This window comes from Chelonoidis abingdonii, chromosome 2 (genome assembly GCF_003597395.2).
Source record: "Chelonoidis abingdonii isolate Lonesome George chromosome 2, CheloAbing_2.0, whole genome shotgun sequence".
NCBI lineage: Eukaryota > Metazoa > Chordata > Testudines > Testudinidae > Chelonoidis > Chelonoidis abingdonii.
The window spans coordinates 277,717,348-277,743,180 of record NC_133770.1 but is presented as its reverse complement, the minus strand read 5'-3'; the positions used below and the strand labels follow the sequence as shown (position 1 = coordinate 277,743,180).

Sequence of the window (25,833 nt, the reverse complement as noted above, 5' to 3'; positions counted from 1 at the left end):
TACAGAACCAGTTTCTCCTCCCTTGGTTTTCACACCTCAGCTGCTAGAACAGGGCCTCATCCTCCCTGATTGAACTAACCTCGTTATCTCTAGCTTGCTTGCTAGCATATATATACCTACCCCTGGAAATTTCCATTACCTGCGTCTGACGAAGTGGGTATTCACCCACGAAAGCTCACGCTCCAAAACGTCTGTTAGGCTATAAGGTGCCACAGGATTCTCTGCTGCTTATTCAGGCAAAACTCCCATTGACTTCAATTGTATTATATATTAATACAACTATGTATTCTGATTATTAAATTTCTTTAAATCTGACCAATACTGTCCAAACTATAACTAGTAAAGGCTATCAGACGTTCCCCCAGAGAAACCCATCTTGCTAGGAAATCTGGTGACATACACTTCACATAGTTGCCTACGCGGAGATGCATTGGGACCCTAGTGAGGAAGCAGGTTTGCAGCTTCCAAACCCCAGTCCTGTAGAAGGCTGGATCCTCTGCACTGCTCCTCTGGGCCTCCCTCCAACTGAGATCATGGTTTCTTCAGGAGCTATGCTCCCATTGGTCATGCGTTCTTGCAGCAGTAATTTTCAGATATTTACTTAGATATCCACTACTTCTAAAAGTAGAAGGGACTACTGGGTCCTAAACATTTAGTATTATAGCTAATAAAGGTACATGGCATGACCCACCATCACCTTACACATCCACAAAGAATTTTTAATGAAGCTATTTCAAATACATGAATTAAGTCACACACACTGCTCTGGTTTACAAATAAACCAAGAATATAATTATAAATACCTAATATTCATAGGGTTTTTTTTGCATAACCTTATACCCTTCTTGTGTTTTCCTTTTATTCTGTCACGCCTGAGGTATGCAGCCATCTAAGTTCCTGCTAAGGTGCACACCTGTGCTGCCACACAGTACGACATGAAAGGCCACACACTTAACTCCTCCAGCCCCAGAGCTGCTGTGGCAGGGAAAGGTGCCCTTCCCGCAGCCCCAGCCCAGGTGCTGCTGTGTGGAAAGAGGGCTGGGGGGAGTCCTCTTTCCCCAGTCCCACCCCAAAGCTCGCACCTCCATCCAGAGCCCTCGTCCGCCCAACCGTCTGCCCCAGCCTTGAGGCCCCTTCCACACTCCAACCTTCTCAGCCCCACCCCTCCCACGCATCATCTCCATATTAGTGCACATAGCAAAATTCATTCTGCACATGGATGGGAAAAATTAGAGGGAATATTGGCAGTCATCCTGAAGTATCCCATGCATCTGAAGAAGTGCGGTTTTTTACCCACTAAAGCTTATGCCCAAAAAAATCTGTTAGTCTTTAAGGTGCCACCGGACTCCTTGTTGTTTTTGTAGATACAGACTAACACCGTTACCTCCTGATCCTGAAGTATGTAGCACTTACTCATACACATTTTATCCACATAATTACCAGATACTAAATCATCACTTCTAAGGTCTTATGTAATGTTTGTAAGCATCACTAAGAACAGACTACAGTATGTTTCTTCAGAATATGTGTGTATTGTAATTTTCTAGCACCAGTTTGTCTGTTCTATACACATCTATAATACCTTTATTGTAATATCTTCCTCTTTGAGGCAATCAGGCAAGTTATTTATTTAGCATTAATATTTATATACTTCTCTTAGATGGGAAAGGAAAAGGAAATCACAAATATACCATTGGCCAAAACTTGTCTATCACCCCGTTTGCTACCATATACTGGCGGCCCTTATTTTCTGAAACAAAATGTGCAGCTAACAAACTTATTCTGTTGCCCAGAAGATCTAGATAGTGAAAAAATAAGACACAAATATTTGTGACAGAGGAGGGTACAAATTCAGAGATAAACATAGGCCTCAATCCTGCAATCAGATTCACAAAAGTGGATCCTTCCATCCATGTGGATCCCCATTGATTTACAGGGGTACGGACTGTCTTTATTTTCTCTGGTAGCATCATGTAAAAATAAGTAACATATTATTACTATAGCAGGACGGCTTACCTCCTAGGGTGGAGAACCTGCGAGTAAGCTAGCCCTGATTACAGAATGAGCCCCAGCTATATAGATGCTACAGGGCTCCTGCAGGACCCCAAGTCAGCAGGAGGGAAATTCAGGAATCTGCAGGAAGTCAGAAAGGCTCCTAGAGGGAAGACACTGATATCTGGGGGCCTGAAATCCAGAGCCAGAAACCTGAGGCTTTGGCCTGAGAGTGGCCTACCAAAGCAGGAAAGGCCCCAGGCAGGAAGTCCTGGGAATAGCAGCATGAACTGGAGCATGCTGGGAATGAGCAGGCTTTTGTAGAAAGACCTGTATTGTGGGATTTCCCTAAAGACACAAAAGGCAGGAAACACCCAGGAATGACATAACAAGAACGTAAAACTGGTGGACTGTGTCTTGGGACTGAGTTTACTTTGGAGCATTATTTATGTAAATAAACTTGGACCCCTGAGAAATGGTGGTGAATGGACAAGAAAAGCCTGTGCAGTGTTTATTTAAGAAGCCCTTTGAGGGGAAAATCATTGACAGGTAGGGTGACCAAAAGTCTGGTTTCTGACTGGAACACCCGGTCGAAACGGGATTGTGGCGGCTCTGCTGACCAGGCTATTGACTGTCTGGTTGGTGGTGCTGCAAAGCGGGGCTGGCACCCTGCTATCCTCTGTACCGCACAGCTCCCGGGAAAAAGCAGCATGTCCCCCCTCCAGCTTATACACATAGGGGCAGCCAGAGTACTCTGCACACTGCCCCTGCCCCAAGAGCCATCCCTGCAGCTCCCATTGGCCAGGAACTGTGGCCAATGGGAGCTGTGGTGGGAGCAGCGCCTGCAGACAGGGCAGCATGCAGACCCACCTGGCCGTGCCTCCGCGCAGCAGCCAGATGGAAAATTTGCCGCTGCTTCTGGGAGTTGCCTGGGGTAAGCTCCTGGAAGGACCACTTTGCACACACACCCCTGCACCCCAGACCTGATCCCTCTCCCTCCATCCAAACCCATCAATCTCAGCCCAGAACACCCTCCTGCACCCCAAACCCCTCATCCCAGTCCCACCCCAGAGCCTGCACCCCCAGCTGGAGCCCTCCCCCCACCTGCACCCAACCCCTGCTCCAACTCAGAGCCCCTTCCCACACCCTGTACCTTCAACTCCACCCCCCCAGCCCAGAGCCACTCCTGCACCCTAAGCCCCCCCATCCCTGGCCCCACCCCAGAGCTCAGACCCCCAGCTGGACCTCTCACCGCTCTTGCATCCTAAGCCACTGCCTCGGCCTGGAGCCCCCTCCCACACCCCAGCCCCGAGCCAGCCTAGTGAAAATGAGCAAGTGAGTGAGGGTGGGGAGAGTAAGTGACAAAGGGAGCGGGGAATGGAGTGAGTAGGGGGCAGGGGAAGGATGGCCAGGTTTGTGCGAGTAGAAAGTTGGTAACCCTATTGGCAGGGCACCACAGCAGCATTCCCGGCCATAATGGGTGCCTGGGAGGTGGCTGACTCCACTACAACTTCTGCAGCAGTGGTGAGGCGAGTCTCCAGGGGCCAGATTTTTAAACATATTTAGGTGCATAAAGGTGCACAGGGATCCCTAATGGCATTTCCAAGAAAGCCTAACTCAGTGGTTCTCAAACTTTTGTACTGGTGACCCCTTTCACATAGTAAGCCTCTGAGTGTGATCCCCCTCCCAATAAATTAAGAACATTTTTTTATATAGTTAACACCATTATAAATGCTGGAGGCAAAGCGGGATCAGGGGTGGAGGCTGATAGCTTGCGACCCCCATGTAATAACCTCGTGACCCCTGAGGGGTCCCGGCCTCCAGTTTGAGAACCCCTGGCCTAACTCCTATTGCCTATCTGCCTCTTTAAGCACTTAAGTACCTTTAAAAACTTGGCCCCAAAAGCTGAAGCTAAGATTCCTAAGCTAATTGCTAAGAAAATGTATACATACCAGTTTAGAATAAGAACCAAAACCCATGGGCCAGATCTTCATCTGATGCAAATCAGCAATGCTTCACTTACTCTGGAACTGCACCAATTTAAACCAGCTGAGGGTCTGGCCAGCTTAAGTAACCTAAAAAACCAACTACAGTACTAGCTATGAAAATGTCTTCTGAACTAGCATCTTAAAACTGAAGAGGATTCCTAAACATTCTGCTTTAGTACTAATTATTTTCTTAGTTTAACTGCCACCGATATACAACTTTAAAATACAAACTGATCTTAATAATAACTGTTAGTCTGAATACTTGACTTCAACTTAGATGAAATCAAGGAATTTTGGTTCTCATCTTAACGGCTCCCGGATCAATCAATGTTTTCAAAATTTTGAATGAAAATGTTAAATCAGCATTTTAAATTATTTGCTGAAAATCTGAAGAAAACTTCTGGCCTACTGCTATTACGTCTTTCTGATTGTGCCACTATCATACAGTCGTCTGTATTTCCTGAATCACAAGTTATGGTAACAGTAAGAATTGGGAAGCTTTCAAATTTTCTTCTTTATTGCTGTGTGTGATGCACAGGAATTTGGTCAACTGATCCAAAATTTAAAAAAAAAGGACTGTGTAAGACCCAAGTCTTTCTGCATTATTCCAAAAGACTAAAAAAACCTGGATCTTAATGGAGGTTTATTCTATCCGTCTAACTTAATCATTTTTATAGTGCCAATCACATTTGACAAACTGGACCAGAAATCCATTAAAATCTGATTTTAATTATTATTCCTCTTCTGGTTTTGCCTTTTAAAACCTCTTTGCTGACTTGCTGTCACCTTCCCCCGAGGCCTCAGATAGTACAGCCATGACCAAATTAGAAGACCCCAAACAGAATGGAATAGAAAGCTGCCCCTGGACTGTAGCAGTCTCAGTAAATATTGCAAGGAATGCTAGATAACCCATTATTCTAGGCCTGCAATACTATTCACATATAGCCCAATTCCGAGCTGAAATAGCAGAGCTGAGCAGCTGTGACAGGCTGAAAGCAGGAGTTTTTAAGAATCTAATTGAAGCACACACAAAACCCGTGCATTTCCCAAATATGTGTGGTTTAGCAGGTCTGACACAGGTATGTGTGTGCACTGATAATGTGGGTTTAGAGAGGATGAGGCACACAAGTTCACAGAGGTTGCAGTTCTGATTCCTCTATCACTCACATCAGTGGAGTTACTTCTGCTTTACACCAGTGGGAGACCAGAATCAGACCCTACAGGACTGCACCTGTGCAACCTAGAGCAAACTTTGAGCCATTGATTTAAATGGAGTTAATGTACACCGCTGTGAAGTAAAAAAACAAAACAAAAACAACACCTGTCCATTTAACAGCAATTTCCTTAAATACAGGAGCAAAGAAGTTTCCCCTTTTAGAGTCTGTAATAATGTTTGTGCGGGACGAAGGAGCCATCTCCTACCGTAACTGCTCCCCAGTGAGCAAGACCTCAGCCATGTGCTCCAGCTCAGCAGCCTTCTGCTGCATGCTGCCCATGTCCTCCTCCATCGCTGCCAGCCTGCCGGGGACAGACAACACAACAGGGCTAAGGAAGGCTGCAGCTCTCAGCACTGGATGACTGGGCTGGGTTAATATTCTCGTTAAATGACAACTAGGTTAGATTAAATGACATGAATACATCCCAACCCCTCCCCCACCCTTATTAAAGTCCCCTTCCTTCTCTGCAAATTCAGTAACTAAACATATCCGTAATCCGCACCGCACAAATCTTAAAGGGAACATTTCAGTCCAGTTCCAGTCTCCTGTAGGATATGCCCAGTTTTAATTAAGTCCCATCGATCGGTTAGTTTGATTGCGTTTCCCAGCTGCATGGGTGGCTGATTTTTATTTTGCAGCACATCGCTGCACGCCTGCTTGTCTGGCTTCTCAAACTAGAGAGCTGAGCTTTTAAATTCCTGCATGCAGTTTATTTCTGACAGCTCAAAGGCAACACGCTTTTCGCTCAGCTTCCCTTTGCAAAAAGCCTTTCTGAGGAGCCTGACTTCCCCGCCTGCTTATTTCAAGGTACACTGCGCCACTGCCAGTTCCTAACGGAAGATCCACGCCTCCCTTTCGCTTACCTTTGTGCAAGTCACCTTTCCCTTGTGGAGATAAAGAAAGATCCCACCAATTTCCTTCTTATTGTCTCACAGCCAGAGAGAGAGACACACGGTTGCAGCAGCAGCAGGTCCAGCCAAGGCAGCAGCGTCCCCCTCTGTCTATCACATTGCTCGCCACTACTTCTCCAGCATGGAAAAGACTGAATGTCACAGCCAAAGCCGTAGCAGCCAAGGCTGTGGGGCGGAGGGGGGAGGCCCTATGTTTATCGCAAGCGACCTTTGAGACGGCAGCGTGCAGCCCAAGCTGCCGAGCAAGAGGAGAGGTGTTCTGAGGACTCAGGATACAGCTAACACAACAGCCTCCCCTGTTCCCCACCCTCTTGCAAGGAAAACTCCAGCTGTTCCTGTCCTGCTCTCCACACAAGAGTTTTTCCTTCCTGTATTTCTTTCTCTAAAGCAATTAAAAATAAGGGGGATGGGTGGGCAGAAAAAATAGCCCTCCTCTAATTTTGCCTTGACCCCTTGTAGTGAGTGCAGAGCTCCCAGTGTGATCCTCCTCCGAAGTCACCCTAGACTTTTCCTTCTGAGGCTCCCGCAGCTGGTGTTTCTTTCCCTTGCTCAGTGCAGGGGTCTTTAGTGTCAGAAGGAAATGGAGAAAGAAGAAACCCAGCCAAGAGTGCAGAATTGTGCTAGTCTGTGCTGCAGTAGCCGGTGCCTGGCAGAAAGTACAGCGCTGCTCAGGTTGCACAGAATGTACCTTGGCAGCTGTCCTTGGGTATTTGCAAAGAGGCATCGGAGTCCAAATTCTGAGCACTCCGGTCTAAAATCTCGAGCACTTTGTATTCCTGGTCACCTGTTAGGCAAACTCTAAGTAGGGTATTTATCAGAAATAGCTCCCCACTCCCAGTTCTTTGCATCCCGTCAAAAGAGGGTGCTAAAGTCCAACAGGTACAGAGAAACCCACAGAAAATTCCCAAATGGGAAACAGATTTCAAGTGCACCTATAGCGCATCTTGTAGAATCTGCCTTCACCTCACTCATCTAGGGTTGCCAACTTTCTAATTGCACAAAAAGGAACACCCTTGTCCTGCCCCCTGAGGCCCCACCCCCACTTACTCGAGCTCCCCACCCTTCGTCGCTCGCTCTCTCCCACCCTCACTCACTTTCATTGGGCTGGGGGTTGGGGTGTGGGAGGGGGTGAGGGCTCCAGCTGGGGGTGCAGGCTCTGGGGTAGGGCTGAGGGATTTGGGGTGCAGGAGACAGCTCCTGGCTGGGGCCAAGGGGTTTGGAGTGCAGAAGGGAGTGCAGGCTCTGGGAGGGGGCTCAGGGCTGGGGGAGGGGGTTGGGGTCTGTGAGGGAGTTTGGGTGCAAGAGGGGGTTCTGACCTGGGGCAGGGGGTTGGGGTGCAGGTGGGGGTGTGGAATCTGGGAGGGAGTTAGGGTATGGGGGGTTCTGACCTGGGGCAAGGAGTTTGGGGTGCGGGCTTCAGCTGGGCAGCGCTTACCTCAGGCAGCTTCCAGTCAGTGGTGCAGCAGGGCTAAGGCAGGCTCCCAGAAGCAGTTGGCATATCCAGCCCCTAAGCGGAGGCACGGCCAGGTGATTCTGCACTATGTGCACTGCCCACGCATGCAGGTGTCACCCACACAGTTCCCACTGGCTGTAGTTCCCAGCCAATGGGAGCTGCAGAGCCGGCGCTGGAGGTGGGGACAGCACACTGAATCATAGAATATCAGGGTTGGAAGAAACTTCAGGAGGTCATCTAATCCAACCCCCTGCTCAAAGCAGGACCAACCCCCGACTAAATCATCTCAGCTAGGGCTTTGTCAAGCCTGACCTTAAAAACCTCTAAGGAAGGAGATTCCACCACCTTGCTAGGTAACTCATTCCAGTGCTTCACCATCCTCCTTGTGAAAAAGTTTTTCCTAATATCCAACCTAAACCTCCCTCACTGCAACTTGAGACCATTTCTTCTTGTTCTGTCATCTGTTACCACTGATAACAGTCTAGATCCATCCTCTTTGGAACTCCCTTTCAGGTAGTTGTAAGCAGCTATCAAATCCCCCCTCACTGTTCTCTTCTGCAGACTACACAACCCAGTTCCCTCTGCCTCACTTCATAAGTAATGTGCTCCACCCCCCAATCATTTTTGTTGCCCTCCGCTGGTCTCTTTCCAATTTCTCCACATGCTTCCTGTAGTGTGGGGCCCAAAACTGGACACAGTACTCCAGATGAGGCCTCACCAATGTCTAATAGAGGGGAATGACCACATCCCTTGATCTGCTGGCAATGCCCCTACTTATACAGCCCCAAATGCCATTAGCCTTCATGGCAACAAGGGCACACTGTCGACTCATATCCAGCTTCTCTTTCCACTGTAACTCCTACGTCCTTTTCTGCAGAACTGCTGCCTGGCCATTTGGTTCCCAGTCTGTAGCAGTGCATGGGATTCTTCCATCCTAAGTACAGGGCTTGGCACTTGTCCTTGTTGAACCTCATCAGATTTCTTTTGGCCCAATCCTCTAATTTGTTTAGGTCCCTCTGTATGCTATCCCTACTCTCCAGCGTACCTACCACTCCTCCCAGTTTAGCGTCTGTTGTCAGTGGCTACCAGTGTGGTACTCTGCTTTCATTCGATGATGATAACAGTCGGATGTGTGCATGTTCCCTCTGTGTGCTACCCCGGCTCTGCACAGATAGCTGACACAGCAAACCCCGAGAGAACCCCCAAAGACCACAGACTCTAGTAAGGTACGAAGGAACTCGAGCCAGGTTTATTGTCAAATGAAGCACAGTAATAGTTTCCCGTAGACTCTACAAGACATACTACGAATTTGTGCCCCCTGGCAAAGGACCGGCTCAGTCAGTGGAGGGACTTTCCACTGCCCCCATGACCAGACAAAGATGTGCACTCCGGGACCTACTTTTATACAGTTACAGGGCAGATTACTCATCCTGACTGACATATTGAAGTACAGACCCTTGACTCATTGGGGGCTCTCTCTCTCTTTAATCATGTCGGTTCAAACAAATCTATCCATCATATTGTCCTTTTGACCCTGTCTTTAAGATGCACCTGCCTGTTCTTTATTATCTCTGTGGAGAGTTCTGATGCCATCTTGGCACAAGTTCCTCTTATTAGCACTTATGTGTGGATGCACCTGCTTCTAACAACCCTCTTCTCACCAGCTTCTGTGAGTGGGGCTTGCCTCTGGCTCACAGGCCAGCTTTTGCTTAGCAATGCCTGGAAGTACTTTGGTTCAGGCTTCAGGCCTCAGACTGGGCCTTTGATACAAGAGTTTATATTTCAGGGCCTCATCTTACTACAGTGTCATCTGCAAACTTGCTGAGGATGCAATCCATGCCATCCTCCAGATCATTAATGAAGATCTTGAACAAAAGCAGCCCCAGGAATGACCCTTGGGGCACTCCACTTGATATTGGGAGCTTCCCTGTTCACCCCTATGCCTAGGGGCCGGACATGCCAATCACTTCCAGGTTGCTGTGCAGAGCCAGGGCAGGCAGAGAGCCTGCCTTAGGCCCGCTGAGTCACCAACTGGACTTTTAACAGCTACCATCGAAAACTGGACGGCTGGCAAGCCTACACTCACCCGGTAGTGTCCAGGCCCCAGAGGGAGACATGACTTTGGGAATTTCACCACTGAAGCCTGACAGTGCTTCATATATAAATATTCTATGCAAATATCACCTGAATGCTCTTTAGTTACATGATATTCCTTTTTATTCCAGCCCACTTTGGGAGGACGAACTGGGCAATATATATTTTGGTTTCTTACATTTTTATAAATTCATAGAATTCCAGGCCATAATAAACCATTTTGATCATCTAGTTTGACCTCCTGCATAAAGAATTTCACTCAGTAATTCCTGCATCACAGCCATATAGTGTGGTTGAGCTAGAACATATTTCAAAAGAATGTTTCTTATTCTAAATTACAGAGCATTTCTGTGTAAGATGTGTATTTGGCTGACTTTTTGTTTTTAAATTTAGAAATCTAGGAGAATGTCATTTTCTGTTCAGAATTATCTAAAGATTACATAGTTGGATTTTTGTGTGTGTACACCTGACATCCAATTTTTCACTTGTTACATATGTGTAAATTCTTACACTATATATAGAACATTACTGCATGGATGGGAAAATCTGAGGATATCATGTTAGAATGCATCCCACTAAATATATATTCCAACATTATGCATTTGTATAATTTCCTCAACATTCTAAAAGGGTAAATGTTTAAGCAGGTAAAATGTGACTCTGGGATTAATTAACTAGCTTCATCCTGCAAACAAGAAGCTCAGAACACTAAGAATCAAACTTTGTGATTAAGAACTTGAGTATCACCTATCAAAGGAGGGGGTTATTTTCACACAGGCAGTACCGGATACTGCTTTGCACTCTTTCTTACTTTCACCATCAGCTCTAGGGGTTGGCGTGAGTGGGCATACGTACAATCAGTCTTGGGGAAAGCTCAGAATGAGGAAGACATGTTCCAGGCACATAGATAGAACAAGTGGAGATCCCTGAGTGGCACTGTGGCAGAAAGTGCAACAGATGGGAGTGGTGTGATAAGTAAAGCAACTTTTTTTAAATGAGTGGCACCTTATAGACTAACAGACGTTTTGGATCATGAGCTTTCGTGGGTGAATACCCACTTCATCAGATGAATGTACATGAAGTGGGTATTCACCCACGAAAGCTCATGATCCAAAACGTCTGTTAGTCTATAAGGTGCCACAGGATTCTCTGCTGCTTTTACAGATTCAGACTAACACGGCTACCCCTCTGATACTTTTTTAAAATATTGTTCAAGGAATACTGTTTTGCAAACATTTATTAGTCTGTGACTTTCTCACAAAATGATGGATACAAATATTCATGTATATGTCATTTCTGCTATGTGAGTCACATAATATTGTTTCTCTTTCCCCTGAGTGGATGACTAGAGGTACATCAGGACAATGACAGAACAAACCATTAAGGCCTTTATTATTTAATGGAAAGGATGGGGGAGCTCTTTAGAGAGAAAAGGCATCAGATAAATAGGGTTGAGGAATTTTAAAACCATTTTAGTTTTTTCTCTCCTCTTTTTCCACAAGAGCAAGCATTATGTCAACTTCAGATTTTAAAATACCTGGATCCTCCCTCCTCGAGGGAGACAGAAAAATATAAACCAAATTTGTAACTTTTCAGCTTTACTTTTATTTTAGCACCGATATAAAAAAAATCCAACACACACACACACACACACACACACGCTTATTTGCAAAGAATACAGTCACCTATCATTGTCTCATAGCTGGCTAATTTTTCAAGTTCCAGGGGTCTGGCCAAGTATTGTCAACTCTCCCCTCCTCATTTCATACTTTTTCCCATGTTCAGATTGCATTTATTGGTGTTCATTTGTTATAACCTTCAAAATATTGTTAAGACAATATAGTTTTCCCACTAAACAAGTCCAAACTAGTCAGACACATCAGTGCTTATGTGATTAAAAGAATGGAACAGATCAGGTTTTTAGGCCAAGCTGTTTTAGACATGTGACAAACCACAGGAAAAGTTAGGAAACTTTCAACCCGAGAAACTGGCTCGTTTTAAACTTCCCTATCTCTAAAATATACTTTAAGATCAAAGTTCTTTGCAAGTTCATCAATAGCAGATGACAGTTTAAATCTTGTGCTGATTTGTTATCCTTTTGCAAAGTTAGAATTGAGGTCCTTGTTATTTAAATTCTTACACTTCACCCCTCACCATGGTAATATCTGAGCTCTGATTGAAATAGAGCTTTGACAGGAAAGATAGTTTGATCCTTAGCTGTGTAGCAATGAGTGTCTATCCATAAAACAGACAATTATGTATATAAGCAAGACAGGTACTTCTTTTTATATTATTAATTAGTATTATATGATACTTAATTTTCTCAGAGTCTGCAAGTGGTGATAAATTTCAGAAAAGTGGCAAAATACTACACAAGCAGCAAAAAATCCTGTGGCACCTTATGGACTAACAGATGTTTTGGAGCATGAGCTTTCATGGGTGAATAGCCACTTCATCAGATGCATGACGACACGTGGATCCAAAATTGCAGGACAGAGATACAGAGTGTATATCTGTGTATGTGTATGTTTTATACTGATGCTCTTGAACTTTTAGAGGCAGATTGTCAGCTGATTACATGCTATTTTCATATTAACATGATTGCATGCTTCACAGTGTTATATTGTTGTGAATATCATTAATTAGATTATGCACATTTTCCTGACAGTTAATCTATTAATAGGGTAGAAAAAATAATGGTTTAGTGCAGATAAACCTGATAGAGACTTCTTAAAACTGAATATGCTATAAATATGATTTAACTGCTATTGACTGCTCTGCAAAGTAGATAGAAGGCTTTTCCAATGAAGAAGAAAGCTACACCTTTAAGTGTGCAAAAACTAACCAATTTGGTTGATCCAGTACATATTCACTGATCAAGGTAAAGGAATTCTTTACGAAGCAGCATTATAGAAACCTGTTCTAACCTTAGAGTAAATTCTAATTAATAATGTGGCTTAGCCATAATACATCATGTAAAAATCATGTTTTGCGGACATTTTCTGAAGTGACTGCTGGTATCTGACATATTATTACAAAACAAACTCTATCCTTCTTCCCATATTGATGAGTGACATGCTAGTCCCTGCCATACCAATTATCTTGACTACTATGATCTCCTCACCACTAGTTTTCCTGATACTCACATTTTTACCCCTCTGTCCATGCAAAATGTAGCAGCCACATATTCCTGGACTGTTTATAAGATGGTTACTTTGCTCTTTGAAGCATTTCACTGGACTCCCCTTATCCATAGACCAAGTTTAAATACTACTCAGCCTTGCCTTCAACAACTGTGTTCAAACGTTTCCATTCTCCGTTTGCTCTGCCAATTATGCACCTTGTTTCTTCCACTCACGTCTTCATACCACCTTGCATTAAATGATCTCCCAAATCCAGAAAGTCAAGGAAATCAACAGAGACATCAGAAAGCAGTCTGCCAAATATGGGGGAGATGCCTTAGAACTAGGGCCCTACCAAATTCACAGTTCTGAAAAACACATCACAGACCATAAAATCTGGTCTCCCTTGTGAAATGTCGTCTTGCGTACTTTACCCTATACTATACAGATTTCACGGGGAAGACCAATGTTTCTCAAACTGGAGGTCCCGACCCAAAAGGATTTTGCAGGGGCGGATTAGCCACTGGGTGGATGGGGCATAGGCCAAGGGGCCCCAGCTGCCAGGGTAGGGGAAGCCCCTGTGCTCCAACCCAGCTCTGTGGCAGCAGTGGGGGGGCTGTGGAAGCCCCCCCCGAGTGGCCTCCATTCCTGGCAACAGCTGCAGAATGCAGGAAGCCCCACCCCTTTCTCAGTGGCCCCCAACCCCATCTGCAGCCATGGAATGGGGAAACACTCCCTCTCGCCATGGCCCCAGACCCCCTCTCCAGCAGAAGCCAGCTAGATGGGGGCAGCTCCATCCCCTCCCCAGTGACCCCCAACCCCATCTCCACCAGAGCAAGCCCTCGTGCCCAACCTGCTCTCTGGAAGAAGTACTGAGTGAGAGAAGCCTCAGGGCCCCAACCCTGGTCCCCCACAGAAGCATGGGAGGTAACGGGGAAGTCCCATCACCCAGACTCCCACTGCTGCCCTGGGACTGGAGAAGCTCTTACTCCCTGCTGTGGCCCTGGAGCTGTGGTGTGCTGACGAAGCTTCTCTGGTCTTGAGCCCATAGTTGGGGGGAGGCAGAAAGGAGCAAAAGGGGTAGTGGGGATGGAATGTGGGGGACTCTGGGAGAAACAGGAACAGACCCTGGGGAAAGGGCAGAAAGGGGTGGGACTGTGGGTGGAGGCACAAGCAGAAGGAGTGAATGGGGTCAGGGCCACAGGCAGAAGGGGTGGGGTGGGCCCCCCATTTGCTCCATGCCACTGCCCCAGGAAACCCTAATCCACCTGTGTGTGTGGGGGGGGGTCACAATATTATTGTAGGGGGGTCACAGTATTGCTACCGTTACTTCTGCACTCCCTTCAGAACTGGGTGGCTGGAGACCAGTGGCTGTTGGCTAGGAACCCAGCTCTGAAGCAGCGCCCTGCCAGCAGCAGCATGGAAGTAAGGAAGGTGATACCCTGCTATGCCACCCTTACTTCTGAGCTGCTGTTGGCAGGCTGCTGCCTTCAGAGCTAGGCTCCTAGCCAGCAGCTGCTGCTCTCTTGCTGCCCAGCTTTGAAGGCAGCACCACCTCCAGCAGCAGCCGAGAAGTAAGGGTGCGTAGCAAGGCGTGCACTCACTGCCATGGGACTTCCTGCTGGTTACCTCACGAATTAGCTCTTCCAGCTCCAGAGCGCTTTCTGCTGGCTGGCGTCTGTCTCTCCTGCTGTCACTACTGGTCTTACCACTGGCATCAGTGTAGGCCTCATGTCCCAGGGCCCTGGCCCGTGGTGCCCCTTCTTTGGGGTACTGCCCTGAAGCAGTACCTCCACACTCAGGGGTCCTTTCCTCCCCAGGGGAACCTCAATCCCCTAATCCCACCTTGCCTCAATGACCTAATGCCAGTCTTCATTTAGCCCCATACCTCAGGGGCAAACTGCAATCTGAAGTGGCCACTGATCAGCAACAAGAGGGTTGAACTAGTTGTCTCTTCCTTCCTTGGCTGCTTCCCCACAGCCCCAGTACCTCTTCAGGTCTTGGAAGCAAAGCCTCAGCCTGGGAGTTCACCAGGCTGGAGCTCCTTAGCTCTTCCTGCTCTTCCCAGCACTGCTGTGTCCAAGGTACCCCCTTCAGCTTGAAGGCAGCCAATCTTTCCCTCTCCAAGGTTGAAGAGAGACTGGCAGTCTTCTGGCTCTGCAGCCCTTTAATAGGGCCCAGCCTTCTCTGATTGGCTCTCAGCCCCAGCCCTCTCCAAGGGCTGGCTTTTAATCCTTTCTGAGACAGAGCGGGGTGGCTGCCCTGCTACAGCAAGGCTGTGATGGATTGGGTCCCAGAAACCACCTTGGGACTGCCACCTGATGTGCTGAGAGTACCTCTGAGCCTGTTTTCCCTGCCAGCTTGGGACTTCAGTACCTTGCCTGGTTGTGCCAGACACGCTAGCCTGCTACAAACACAAACCCAGGTCTGAATCACGTCCCTCAAAAGCTGCAGGCTTAACTGAAAACAGCTTAAGAAGTGCTCCTGTCTCCAGCACCCAGATACCCATTTTCCAATGGGATCCAAACCCCAAATAAATCAACTCTGTATAGAGTTTATACGGGGTAAACTCATGAATTGTTTGCCCTCTATAACACTGATAGAGAGATATGCACAGCCGTTTGCTCCCCCTGGAATTAATTACTTGCTCTGGGTTAATTCATAAGTAAAAAGTGATTTTATTAAATATAAAAAGGAGTATTTAAGTGGTTCCAAGTAATAACAGACAGAATGAAGTAAGGTACCAAGCAAAATAAAATAAAACATGCAAGTCTAAGCCTAATACAGTAGGAAACTAAATGCAGGTAAATCTCACCCTCAGAGATGTTCCAATAAGCTTCTTTTACAGATTATTCTCCTTCTAGACTGGGTCCAGCAATCAGTCACATCCCTGTGGTTACTGCCCTTTGTTCCAGTTTCTTTGAGGCCTTGGCTACACTGGCGCTTTACAGCGCTGCAACTTCCTCGCTCAGGGGTGTGAAAAAACATCCCTGAGTGCAGCAAGTTACAGCGCTGCAAAGCGCCAGTGTAAACAGTGCCTCAGTGCTGGGAGCGCGGCTCCCAGTGCTGCAAGCTAATCCCCACGGGGAGGTGGAGTACGAGCAGCGCTGGGAGAGCTCTCTCCCAGCGCTGCCACTGCGACCACACTCACACTTCAAAGCGCTGCCGCGGGAGCGCTCCCGCGGCAGTGCTGTACGGCTGCGAGTGTAGCCATACCCTCAGGTATCCTTTGGGGGTGGAGGGGCTCTCTCTTGAGTTTGCTGAAGACAAAATGGAGGGGTGTCCCAGGACTTTATATGGTTTCTCTCTTGTGGGTGGACACCTCTTCCTCCCCCTGTGTAGAATCCCAGCTACAAGATGAGGTTTTGGAGTCACTTGGGCAAGTCACATGTCCATGCATGACTTAGTTCTCTATAGGAATGTTCCCAGGAAAGCTCAGAGGTGGATTGGCATCTATCAAAGTCTATTGTCAGACTAAGTGTTTCTTGATTGGGCACTTACTGAGAATAGTCTTTTCTCAAGAAGCTGGCTAAATGCTTCACTGAGGCTACTTAAAATCAAACAAGTACATATAACTTTGAATACAAAAATGATACATGAATACAAATAGGATGAATACATGCAGAAGCACATAACCTTTGCAAAGATATGTTACATGGCATATCTAGCATAAAACATATTCCAGTTATGTCATATTTACACTCATAAGCATATTTCTATAAAGCATTATGGGGTGCAACATCACAGTGGCAATACTAAGATCCCCCTACAATAACCTTGCGACCACTTCCACACAACACCCTTTTGGGTCAAAGCCTGCTACAGTTACAACACTGTGAAATTTCAGGTTTAAATATCTGAAATCATGAAATTTATGATTTTTAAAATCCTATGACTGTGAAATTGACCAAAATGGACTGTGAATTTGGTAGGGCCCTACTTAGAATATTTGAGGATTTTGTATAATTGCCCCAGATGTGTCTTTCTCTGACTATGTTTATCTGATAGTGACTATGTTCAATCTGTTATGACTTGTTCAATCTGGATACACAATTATGGTTTTTGAGGAGCAGGGAGTTTGGTGGGATGCCAGTCAAGCAGCTGCTGCCATGATATTTGAAATCACAGTCCAGCTCTTTTATTAAAGAAAACTGAAAGCTGCAGCCATAAGCAAACAGCACTCCACAAAGCTAGAGTTTCAGCTTTGTCTCCCTAATTTACCAAACAGGGACCATTCCCTGTCTTTAAAGCTATACAGCACAGAGACATCTAGAGGCTGAATAGTATGCTAGACATGAAAATATCACTAGTTGCTAGCGGCATCTGGTGGTACAGCATAGTCTTGCAGATGTAAATTTTGTCTCCACTTCAGCCCAAGGTTGTGGGGAGAGGTTACTAACTCTTTGGTTACTCCTAGTTCCAAGCGTAATTCTGAGCTCACTTGCACATACTCATGTGTAGCCATGGTAGCACGTCTGTGTGAAGTGCATACCCCCAGGGCTCAGGAGGGTTTATACTAGGCATGGCTAGTCCATGTCACTGCTGGTTATTCAGTGCTGCCCCTGCTACCCTGACTACACTACTATTTTTAGCACACTAGCTCATTGAACTAGTGTAACTATTTCCATGGAAAGTGGGAATCACACCCCCAGCTCCATGTGTACACATACCCTCAGAACGAAAGGGGTCAGTCAATGCTATTAAGACAATATCCACCACTGTCTATTCTTTTTGGCCTACTGTGCAACTTTGTGTCCAGGTCTGGGTGGGCAAAACAGTTATAAATGTCCAGCTGTTTATTTGGTCAAAAGGTAGTTTAGGATCAGAATAACTGGTCATAGCCAATCCTTTACCACAAAAATTACAATTTCATCCCTTCCTGTTGTTGCTATTATATGTTTAAGGTTGGTAACTGATGTTGTAGCCTTATAAAACATCCTTATTTTATGAGGTATCTTTTTTTCAAGAGGCCCCTGGGATACATCACTGTGCATAATTTAAAGTGCTAAATATAAAAAATGCTCTTAGCAGCAGCATGCATACAATTTGTTATCACAAGTGTTTAAACAAGTATGTGCAATCTACTTAAAGAGAGGGGTTACTTGTATTTGCACTCCCATGATCCAAAGTCATCTTGTTGAATGATGGGTAGGAGAAAAGGGGCATAATTAGGAGCTGTCTTTTAGATTGGAACCTGTCTGCCACGAGGCCAGCAGAAGAATAGATCTGCCCCAGAGGGAAATTCAAACAGCTGGGGTGGGAGAGGGCGGGCTAATAGGCTTTAAGCCACCGGCAAGTAGTAGAACTTTGGGGTTATTTACGTTAAACACAAGTGAGCACTTATATTAGGTGAGCTTTTGCCCCAATTCACTGAGTTGCTTTTTAAAAAAAAAATTTGCCCAATAAATTGTTTTTACTAGGTACGTGTTAAATCAGTTTGCCACCATGTAGTTATTTTTGGAAGCCACCTAGGAAGGGAAATATAAATTAGAGATTTGTTATCTGATGTTCAAAATGGGGTCGGGGGAAGGATGTTGGTAAGTGAGGCTACAGGTTCTTTTATGAGAGGAATCTTTAAGAAACATGGAAGCATTACATTAGTTCAGTGAAACCTCACTGATGCTAATGGGCTTAAGAGCCACTCTTCATTCAGGATAAATGTAAGAAGCAAATAAGCTCCTTTTGGAAGAAGATAGCTGAAACACAGGAGCGACCACACAAAACACTGGGCACACGCAAAGCTAGTTAAGAACTGAGCTATGTGGACAGAGGGGTTTCACTGGAGGGCTGAATGGAAACACAGAGGGCTGCGTATTGTTTTTGGTGGAACTGTGTGCACACACACAGGCAGCAAGAAGAGAACACAACAGAAGCAGACAGAAAAGGCAGGCAGAAGCCAAAGACAGCCAGAATCACACTTGTAGCATGACGCTAGGACTGACCACTTTTGGGATAGAGTGCGGGCTGGCTGGCAAAAGAGGCTTGGAATATTGAGCAACGACACTTCCTTCCGTTGATTGATTCCTAGTGCATTCAGAGAAACATGACTTTTTACATTCTTTGTAAATAAATAGGATTGCATCAGAGAAATACCTGACTCCATCATCAATAAGGGCCCTACCAAATTCAGTCCATTTTTGTCAATTTCACAGTCATAAGATTTTAAAATTTTAAAATTTCATTAATTCATCTATTTAAATCTGAAATGTCACGGTATTGTAATTTTAGGGGTCCTGATCCAAAAAGGAGTTGTGTGTGTGTGTGGGGGGGGTTCTCAAAGTTATTGTGGGGTGGGGGTTGTGGTATTACTACTCTTATTTCTGCACTGCTGCTGCTGGTGGCACTGCCTTCAGAGCTGGGTAGTTGAATTGCTGCAGGCCAGGAGCCCAGCTCTGAAGGCAGAGCCATGCCAGCACCAGCGCAGAAGTAAGGATTGCATGATATGGTATAGTACTGCCACCCTTACTTCTGCATTGCTGCTGGCGGGGTGCCACTGTCAGAGCTATGCACCTGGCCAATAGCCACCATCTCCAGCCACAGCCACTACACTCTGGCCACCCAGAAGGCAGTGCAGAAGTAAGAGACGCAATACCATAGCCTCCCTAAAATAACCTTGCAACCCCCCTGCAACTCCCTTTTGGGTCAGAGCCCTCAATTTGAAAAACATTGGTCTCCCCCATGAAATCTGTATAGTATTGGATTAAAGCACCCAAATGACTAGATTTCAAGGTGAGAGACCAGATTTCACTATCCATGATACATTTTTCATGGCCTATAACCATGAGTTTGGTAGGGTCCTAATCATCATTTTTTCCTAGACTCCTCCTAAAGGAAACAAGCTGCAAGATACTGAACTGGCTAATTGCTTGGGTCACACGGAGTAATAGAGGCTAGAGAAGACTGGAGTTTCTTATCTGAATAAAATTTCCTATTTCATTGTATCTTTTCTGTTCTGAGAACAACTTGCAACAAGGAGTGTTTGGCCAGCGCTTCCTGGTCTCATAGCCCAGTTAGAAGTTTACTGGGGAGCTACAGACTGACAGGAATTTAATAGAACAAGCCTACAAAACAAGATTGGTACTGCATTGTGTTATGCCTTTTCCTGTAAAAAGGATCTGATCAATCCTTCTCTCTGTTATTTTTTTAGTATCACCCTTCATTGCAAGCTATGTCAAAGGGGTCCGCAGGCTATGTCAAAGGGGTCCGCATCTCCATTTCAAATTTTGTAGAGGTCTTCAAATGAGAAAAGGTTGAAAATCACTGATATAGTACAACACAGTTCACAATTGCAGGCTATCCAGTGCATTGTTTCCTCAGCAAATAGGGCAACTGATGGAAGAGGGCTTACCACACACACATGATAGGAAAAAAGACTGTGTATCCTAGTTTATGACAATGATTCTGTCCCCCGAGACCTACTAGCTGCCTGAACTGTCCTTGTTTTTCTTTTTGTCAGTCAAAACATTTTTTTCTTAACTATGAAATGTTGGTTCAAGATGTATCACAACACAGAGTAGGCTGTGCTTTGTGTTGACAACAAACAGTCCAGTGGAATGTGTTTAGTGTTATGAACAGTGGTTGGGGAGAAGAGCCAAATGAGATTACACTTTCTTCAAGCTGTTATTTTAGACAAAGTAAACGTTATTGATACTTGTTCAGTGATTTGTGATTAACTAATTCAGATTACCAAGTTACCTCCACTCCAAAAAAATATGCTTGAGTCACTGTTGAGACTGAAGCTGACAATAGTGGCACCAATGCAGCTTTAAAAGAATGTGCTGTTTTACAGGTATTTTGTCACCCTATGATGTGTTGCCACAAGGGTCCTGCATTTAGATTATGGAATTGGAAATATACTTTCATTTTAGCTGTGTCATCCACTTGTCAAGACTCTTCTCATATGATACTTTACTCATTTTTTAATCTTCATTTTAATAGATCATGTGTTATAACATCTAAAATTTACAAATTAGTATATCAGAGAAGCACACATTCAGTCAAATCTACAAAAATCAACAGTGAACAGAATACTTGAAATTCATTGTATAATTAGGATTTTTATATGATGTATACATATGTTAATACAACATTGCAAACAAGCATTTTTACTAAGTCTGTTTATTACTATTAATGATATTTTAAAAGGTTCAATGACTTGGAAGTTGGAGGGGAAGAGTTGTAACAGTAGCAGCTGCCATTGGGCGGGGGGATGGGGGGAGAGGTGGTGTCCTACAAGAGGTCATACAATTATTACCCCCAGGACTCCTGCCCCATCCACACACCCTGCTCCCTGTCCCCAACTGCCCCCGGATCCCCTCTGCCCCATCCAACCCCCTCCCCTTCCTGACTGCCCCCCTGGGATTACTTCCCCTATTCAACCCCGTTCCCCCCTGACCACCCCGATCCCTATCCACACACACCCCGACCACCACCCCAAACTCCTCTGCCCTCTATCCAACATCCCCCCCCCGCCCCGCTCCCTGCCCCCTTACCACGCTGCCTGGAGCAGCGGTGGTTGGCTGCGCTACAGCCACGCCGCCGGCTGGAGTCGGGCATGCTGCCACCGCCACTATCGCTGCCACCACGCAGCACAGATATCAGATCAGGCCGGGCTCTGCAGCAGCGCTGCCCCAGGAGCTCACAGCCCCAGGAGATCATTGCACTAGTGGTGGAGTGAGTGAGCTGAGGCTGTGGAGGAGGAGGGACAGCAGGGGAGGGGCTAAGGCCTAGCTACCTGGCCCAGGACGGTCCCGTGGGCTGGATGTGGCCCACGGGCAGTAGTTTGCCCACCTCTGATTTAAAGGCTAGTGTTGCCAACTCTAATGATTTTGTCATGAGTCTCATGATAAGGATTGTTTTCCTTAACATCCCAGCTCCTGGAGTCAAGTGGATATGTACTGATTTCAGCCTTCATTTTTAAAGAAAAATGAAGTTTCTAGCTCTTGTGGCTCAAAAAGCATAAGGCAAATAAGAACACCAAATCTATTATTTTTACACAATCTCATGATTTTTGAGAATCTGGGATTGGCAATACTGTGAAAGTTACTTGAAAGTGTCTGTTTCACTCCTGTTTAAAATTAGTTTCCAGTCTATTATTTGTAGAGCGGTAACACTCAAGAGCCCCAGGCAGGCACAGTACAAACTCACAGGGCCTTGCCCTAGTAGCATCTTTCCAAAGGTAAATGATCTATTCCAAGCTTAGTGAACTACAAGAAGTGATAGAAAAATCTAATTATTTTTCTACAATTGTTTCAATTGTTGTATTCAAGAGTTAGTAACAAAGTAAGAATATACATTAAAATTTTAAATCTAACCAATGTCCCGTAAGTCAGGGGGCTATGATGGGGGCTGCGGGAAGCGGCAGTCAGCGCATCCTGCGGCCCACGGCGCTTCCTGCAGCCTGGAGCAGCAAACCAAGGCCAATCGGCTGAACCTGTGAACAAACAAACCGGCCCGGCCCGGCCCGCCAGGGGGCTTACCCTGGCAGGCCACATGCCAAAGGTTGCCGATCCCTAGGCTAGGGTAATCAAATCCCATATCTCACTCCTAAAGGTAACCCAGGATGCAAGGGTATGCTGTTCACCTGTGTGCTGCTCTGGTTCCTGCAGAAATAATTGCCTGGTGTCGCAGCAAACTTTCCTACAGTGCAGGGAGAAACAAGCAGCTCTCCCAAAGAACTTTCGGCAGAGGATTGAAAAATACCTACAGGAAAATTTCCTAGAGACCTCTATGGAGGATTCCCATGATATCACTGTGTATATTAAAAAAATTCCGCCATGGCCCCACTGCGTAGATGGACAGGCACTGTTGTTTATTTCTGTCCCTTATCCCTACTCTACCATATAACAAAGTACATGAGAGCTCAATTTCCTCTCACCATGCAGGGTCAAAGCAAAAACAACTTACCAGGGCACTCATCTCCTGCTCCTGTGCGCCACAGCTGGGGTGTGGGGGCTGGTTAAACCCCTCTGGAGTGGAAAGATCTTGACTTGCCATACCACCGGACGACCCTGCTGTGTGTTCCACACCATCCTCCAATTCAACCTCCTCTTCCGCCACTTCCTTATCTGGGTTGAGTCCGCTTGCTGCTGGCTCCAGTCCCCCCCGAAGTTTCCATAGGGCTCTTGGCAGTGGAGGTAGGGTTGCTGCCTAGGATGGCATGCAGCTCCTTATAGAAATGGCAAGTCTTCAGCATCACATCAGAATGGCAATTGGCCTCCCTTGCCTTCTGGTATGCCTGCTTCAGCTCCTTGATTTTAGCATGACACTGCTGTGTGTCCCCTTCGTTCCCCTTCTCCTGCATGCCACTAGCAATCAGCCCTTAGGATTCAAAATACCTGTGGCTGGTGCGAAGCTGCAGTTGCAGAGCTCCTCTCCCCAAATACTTAGTAGGTCCAACTGCTCTGGTGTGCTCCATGCAGGAGATAGTCTGCTGTGTAAAACCGGCATGGTCAGCTGGGAAGATGCTGTGTGAACTGCGCATGCCGAGCAAACAGGAAGAGGAATTTGAAAAATTCCCAGGCCTTTTAATGGGGAAAGGGTGCATACCTGTTTACCTTCAGGGCAGCAAAGTTCAAACTGCTGACCAGAGTGGTCATGATGGGCATTGTGGGATACCTCCTGGAGGCCAATTAAAGTGACATAAAAAAGTGATAGGTTTCAGAGTGGTAGCTGTGTTAGTCTGTATCAGCAAAAACAGCGAGGAGCAGGGCCAGGGCTTCCATTTACGCAACCTAGGTGGTCGCCTAGGGCACCAAGATTTGGGAGGGTAGCATTTGCCACCCTTGGCGGCAATTTGGCGGCGTGGGGGGGGGGTGTCCTTCTGCGCTCTGGGTTGTCGGAGGCAATGCTGCGGCAGGTCCTTCACTCGCTCCGGGACCCCCTGCCGAAGTGCCCCGAAGACTGGGAGCGCGGAAGGACCCCCCCGCCACCGGAGAATTGCCACCAAAGACCGGGAGTGCAGAAGGACCCCCGCCTAGGGCGCCAAAAACCCTGGCACCGCTCCTGGCGAGGAGTCTTTGTTGCATCTTAGAGACTAAAGGTGTCTACACTCTATGTCACAAAAAGCTCTGTGCCGCTCGTCAAGGTGGTTTTACAAAGCAGCGGAGTTACATCGTTGAGAGGAGCATTTTAATGTGTACACCTCCACTGTTTTGTTGATGAAAGCTATCTTTTGTCGACAGAACTGTTTAGTGTAGACAAGCAGGGGGTATGGTCAGAGCACTGGTACTCCGGGGCCCCCAATTTGGACGGGGCTTCTGGGCATGGGCCCAGCTGGCCTGCGAAGTAATCCATCACTGATTGCATCAGCATAACCTAATGTGTGAATTTAAGCCAATGTTGTAAATCTGGGCAACCCCTGTGTGAACACATTTCTAAAAGTGGCTTTAGTTGATGTAGCTTAAATTGGTTGGGATTGGGTTTAAATTAAACCAAAACAAACCAGTCAATCTAAAACGAGCGTGTACACAGAAGTTTGTGCCACTTTAACTATCTCATTTTAAAAAGGGATTTAGACTGGTGCAACCTTTCCATGTAGACACGGCGTACATTTCTAGCCCTCACGGTTATGATATGAAGAAAAACTTGAAAACATGAAACAAATATAACCAATGCAGCGACCTCAGCCTCAGTCTGAACACAACCAAACCAGTAGCACTGAGGGCACCAAACTACCCCATTTACTTCTACGGGGGTGTTAACTCCTGCCCTACTGCTTTAGGGGCCTTTAACATCACCCCAGTAAAGTGTGGCAGTAGAATGAAGTATGCACAGTGAACTCATGAACCTGTGGAGATAAACCCCAGCTACTGGGGTAAGTATTGAGCCACCCTGTGCCACCACAGCCTCTCCAAGGGGGAGTGGAAACCCCTGTTGTCACTCCTGGATGGTAAAGGAGATCCTTCTGCTGCTGCCCTGTCAGTTTCAATGGGAGAGGGGCTGCCACCTGTTGATCTCAAGATGAGGGATGGGCCTCTGCTTGCAGAAGGAGAGTGGTCTCTTGTTTCTCTGGAACATGGGAACTAGGGGAAAAGATTCCAGATTCCTTAATCTGGTCCCATTGAATACCAGTTCCCTGTGGAGGCATCTTTTCTGCTCCTGTTGCTAGTATGCAAGCTCTTTGAAGAACAGCTGTCCTCATTTCACAGAATCATAGGATTAAAAGGGTCACCACAGAAGTCTGCTTTCACCCTTGCTCTGTTTTCTCTATGCTGATCAAGTCTCATGTGACATTGCACTTGGCAAGTTACCTAGTGGCAAAAGCTGCTACAGATGTTTTGTCCCATGTCTGACCTGCACTTAGTCTTTGTCAATAGCTCCTCTTCATGGTATAAAGGAAAGTGAACTGGAAACAGAACCTGAGATTTCGCTCACCACGGCCTTTCAAAGGAGATGTTGGTGTTAACAGCAACAGGAGAACAACTTCTGTTGTTTATTGCTGGAAGGGCCTCACCAGCATCACGGTTATTTTTCCTGCTTTGTAATTCTGATTTTCAGGGATTCAGCCCATCAGAGCCGTGACCACTGCCCACGGTGATCAGAAGATCTCTCTCCACCTTGCTACCGTTAATTGTGGTTAGATCCCTCACATGGCGTGTGACTCCAAATAGGAATCAAAGGGCAGACAACAAACAGCTGCTCCCCTTGTATGGGAGTCTAACAAGGGGGGTGGGGGATTGTATCTACTCCCCTAAGCTCAGGGTCCCCCAAAACATCTGTATCAATGAAATGCAATGGGAGGCAGTGAGGCCAAAGGGAACACAATGGGTTAGGGGCCACATTTCTCTGGTGCCCTTCTCTGTTACAGATTGTCTTCACTGGGAAACAGGAGCTCAAGAACAGAGCTAACTTGAGAACCAGCCACACGTACATGAGAACAACCATACTGGGTCAGACCAAAGGTCCATCTAGCTCAGTATCCTGTCTCTGACAATGGCCAATGCCCGCCTGAGAGGGAATGAACAGAACAGTGAATCAGGGCCGGCTTTCCGAAGGGTGGGGCCCGATTTGAATACTCGGCAGCAGTGCGGGGCTTCGGCAGCACTTCGGCAGCAG

At 46.4% G+C, this 25,833-nt stretch overlaps 1 protein-coding gene across 6 annotated transcripts in view; it reads right to left on the bottom strand.

Annotated features, from left to right (window-relative positions):
- The window catches only part of DEPTOR (DEP domain containing MTOR interacting protein), a 108,469-nt gene extending 101,940 nt beyond the window's left edge, over window positions 1-6,529 (bottom strand). For 3 of the 6 annotated variants that reach the window (XR_012655389.1, XR_012655391.1, XR_012655390.1), the window contains exons 1-2: window positions 6,061-6,529; window positions 5,403-5,498 (exon numbers count right to left, since the gene is read on the bottom strand). Coding sequence is in view for 2 of the 6 variants with exons in the window: in XM_032777226.2 (XP_032633117.1) it covers window positions 5,403-5,488 (86 nt within the window). In the remaining 4 variants the exon portion in view is untranslated. The remainder of the gene's footprint in view (window positions 1-5,402; window positions 5,499-6,060) is intronic. The other 3 variants (XR_012655392.1, XM_032777228.2, XM_032777226.2) reach the window with 2 other exon arrangements.
- Between the last annotated feature and the right edge of the window lie 19,304 nt (window positions 6,530-25,833).